Source organism: Lissotriton helveticus, chromosome 1_2 (assembly GCF_964261635.1).
Source record: "Lissotriton helveticus chromosome 1_2, aLisHel1.1, whole genome shotgun sequence".
Classification (NCBI taxonomy): Eukaryota; Metazoa; Chordata; class Amphibia; order Caudata; family Salamandridae; genus Lissotriton; species Lissotriton helveticus.
Genome location: NC_136058.1, coordinates 121,920,106 through 121,924,008, shown reverse-complemented (window position 1 = coordinate 121,924,008; position 3,903 = coordinate 121,920,106). Strand labels below are relative to the sequence as shown.

At 52.5% G+C, this 3,903-nt stretch overlaps 1 protein-coding gene across 1 annotated transcript; it reads right to left on the bottom strand.

The window, feature by feature from the left end:
- Window positions 1–1,409: 1,409 nt before the first annotated feature.
- On the bottom strand, window positions 1,410–3,696 carry JUN (Jun proto-oncogene, AP-1 transcription factor subunit). Its single transcript, XM_078669891.1, has one exon. The coding sequence runs from the start codon at window positions 3,036–3,038 to the stop codon at window positions 2,082–2,084; it is 957 nt and encodes a 318-aa protein (XP_078526017.1). The 5' UTR covers window positions 3,039–3,696; the 3' UTR covers window positions 1,410–2,081.
- Between the last annotated feature and the right edge of the window lie 207 nt (window positions 3,697–3,903).

Sequence of the window (3,903 nt, the reverse complement as noted above, 5' to 3'; positions counted from 1 at the left end):
TTTTCGCTTGATCCAAGGCTCATTTCACGCTCACCACGTCACTAACTGTCGCGGGCAATTCCATGGGAGAGAAAGAAGCTCTAATAGGTCTGAGGGAGTCCCCGCAGCAGCTGCGAACAATAGATTGTACAAAGCCTCGCACAACAATAAGACAAGGTCAGGTTGATAGGACAGCGACGGGCGGCCTAGAACACAGTTTAGCGTGGGAATAAAGTTACAAAACAAAATAAGCTCACGGGTTAGTTGAGAGCGGCAACCAGGTGGGCCATCCTATGGTTGTTGAATGCAGGTGTGCATTGGAGTAATATTATTCATAAAGCGCAGCACCAATGCCGAACGCTTTTCTGTTTTTTTCTGTTTTCCGGGATCCTGTTTCCCATCCAACAGATGGATTGGAAGTGCGGAGCTCTGTGCAGTAGGCCCCTCTGCCGTTGGAGTGAGCACGTTGTCATAAAACCCACTTTAATATTGATGCATAGGGGCGCTGGTTACACGTGTACAGCCAGTCGCTCGCGGACAAACTGACAGCACGGTACGGGCGTCGTGAGAGGGAGAGAAGTACTGGCAGCAGGCGTACGGTACACCATTGCTTAAGAGTGATAATTTACGGTGCTCGTTATTTACTGTTAATGTGTGTTCCTATGAAAAGAATGAGAAGACGTTCTTTATTGTTTGTAGAAAAAAATCAAGTACCCACCGTAGTATCCTGCATCCCAAGTTCGTTAATGAATGGAATGGGGACAACAGATGAAAAAGTTATCATAAGCACACGTTAACCAGATCATAAAGCATCGCCCGCAGGTGGCCTAGTGTTGTTTTCTTAAATATGCAAATTCAAAACTCATCGCATAGGTTTTTGGCTTGGTCAGTCCCCGCTTGTTTCACCAACCACCCATCACAAATTATAGAGTGCGATTCAGAAAGTGACCTCAAAGTAAGCGTTTCTTCCTAATTAAGGACCGAGCCACACATTGCTGACATTCCTCGGCCGCCAGGTGTACATGCTTCGTCAAAGGTGGGTTAATAAAGTGAGCTTGCACTTCGGCTACTATTATCGTTAGTTTAGTCTTTCGAGTGACAGCACTATCGTAACTGTTGCTTTGAAGTTTTCAGTCGCGTACAGTTGCCCATCTTTCTAAAGCGGCTACATTTTAACATCCAATGGCCTAGCAGCCTAAGGTCACATTCTCAAAACAAATAGTTTAAGGTGTGCCATCCGCCCCACCCATTACATTCTTAGACACACACGACAAAGCGCCATTCGACTATGGGGGGTTTCAACTTCTGTTACTTAGTATCTCGGACTCTGCAACTCTGCAACAACAAAATAGCATTTCTTTACAGGAACCGCCCTGGCAAATTTACCAGCGTCAGAAACATTAGTTCTTTCAAATAAGAATAAAACAGGGTCAGGAGTCATTTTATTCTTTATTATATTTTCTTAAATATAACTGGACCTGTCCGGAATTTTCTCAGACGCAAACATAAAAAATTATATGCTTTATTACAAATGGTAAACTCAACGAGTGCTCAAATGGCTCCTCTTATTTACAGACGATGCTGGGCCGAGCCCAGAATAAACATAACAAATAACTTACAAAGGCTCGAAGCTGCTTACGAACGTGGAACAGCTTTCATAAAATAATAGTACAAAAGACGTATGTACAGGCAATATTTACTCGCAGGCAAGTATTGTTCATTTCTCAAGTGCAGACTCCCTCCCGTGCTCTACAGAAGCAACAGTCTCTCAGCAGTCTTTCCTGCAGGTCTAACCTCTTAATACTGAATGCTCGTCGGATGGTTAGATCCATGCAGGTCTTGGTCAGTGTTTCAGCACAGTTCTCGCGCCTCGTGGTGGCAGAAGAGGGCTCGACAGAGTGACACTGGCTTGTCTCTTGGCCACCGGGTCCCACGGAGGGGCCATCAAGTCACACTGAAGAGTGTCATTCCCCCCACACTTTCGGCTGGGCGCAGTGGAGGGCTTGACGCGCTCAGCTCTACTCACTGTACCCGCTCTCTCCACTGGCTTACTCTTGGCACCAGTGCTCCCAACTTTTACCGCTCAGTCCCACTTCCCCGTCTCAAAAAGTCTGCAGCTGCTGCGTGAGCATCAGCTGGCAGCCGCTGTTGACGTGGTTCATGACCTTCTGCTTGAGCTGCGCCACCTGCTCCCGCAGCAGGTTGGCCGTGGAGGCCAGCTCGGAGTTCTGCGCCTTCAGGGTTTTCACTTTGTCCTCCAGCCGGGATATCCGCTCCAGCTTCCTCTTCCTGCACTTGGAGGCGGCGATCCGGTTCCGCATGCGCTTCCTCTCCGCCTTGATGCGCTCCTGCGACTCCATGTCGATGGGGGAGAGCGGAGGGGTCTCCCCGGGCATCTCGGGCACGGTCTGGGGCTCCTCCTTGAGCGCCTGGAGCCGCGGGTGCTGCAGGGGCATGGGCGGGTTGATGTGGAGCTGGGGGAAGCCCATGCTGCTGCCGCCGGTGCTGAAAACGGGGGCAGCCGCGCCGCTGATGCCAGCGGGGTTGAAGTTGTTGAGGTTGGCATAGACGGGCGGGTCGCCGCTGTGCAGGCTGGTGCTGAAGACAGTGCCCCCGGCCATGGAAGAGACAGGCGCTATCCCGCCGCTGGCAGCGGGCTCCGGGGCGGTCGTCACGCAGGGCAGGGTGTTCTGGTTGTGCAGCTCGGCCAGCGCCCTCACGAACCCCTCGGCGAAGCCCTCCTGCTCGTCCGTCACGTTCTTGGGACACAGGAACTGCGTGGGCGTCGGGGTGGTGGTGATCAGGCCGTTGCTGGACTGGATGATCAGCCGCTCCAGCTCGGGCGAGGCCAGCTTGAGGAGCCCCACGTCGGGGGAGGTGAGCAGGTCGGCCGCCTTGCTCCGCAGGTGCGGCTTCAGGCTGCTGGAGGGGTCGGACAGGTTCAGGGTCATGTTCTGCTTCAGCGCCTTGGGGTTGTAGCCGTAGCCCACCGCCTCGGGCTGGACAAAAGCTGCGCTCAGCGCATCGTCGTAGAACGTAGTCTCCATCTTTGCAGTCATAGAACACTGTCCGGGATGGGCATAGAAAGTTCACAAAACTCTAGCGGGACAGCCAAAAAAGTCACGGTGTGACTTGCAACAAATCCCTCATATGCCTCAGAGCCTCCTCGAAGGCAGCAGTCTTGGTTCTACCAAATCTTCAGAGTCTGATCACAGGCAGCTTTTTGGAATACAAAGTTTCCTTTCTTGTCAGAAGAAAACAGTAGAAGGGGTTTCCCCCATTCCCAGTGTCAGCCTCCAGTTAGGGACCACTTTCAGAATAGTTTGGCGCCCTTTGAGTTGTGATGGAACACCCCCACAGCAAGTAGTTGTGTGGGTCCTGAAGTGTCTCTTAGCTTGGGGTGGCAGTTCCAAGGAGCCGTAGAAAGTAAAGTGAAAGTGCCCCTCCGTCTGTGTTGGGGTTCCAGAGTGAGAGGAGCCTTAGCTGCAAGCCAGCTCCGCAGCTCAGCTCCAGCCACAAGTGTTTCTGTGACAGCTCCGCACTCCCCTGCTGCTGTCACCGAGAGCCGCCGTGCTCAGTCTCAGTCTGAGTTCCTTCCAGCGTGGAGCGCACACTTATCAGCTACTAGTCACCCGCTAAAAATAACCATGATGTCACCCCGGGCATTCCTCATTGGACAGACGAGGCCTGTGGGTGGCCCCCGGGCCTGAGAACGGACCTATCGCCATGGCGACTACCTAGAAGATTCTAAACTCCCGCGGAGGCTCATGGGATGAGGTAATGCTCCCTCCTCCGGCGAGCGGAGCACGCTGGGATTACGTATTGTTTTTGAATATCTAGTTACGGTAGTGGCGAGTTCCCATAACTAGAAGAGGCGGTCACGTGAGTCCTACGTCAGGATGGCGGGATGAAGAGGAGGAAGGT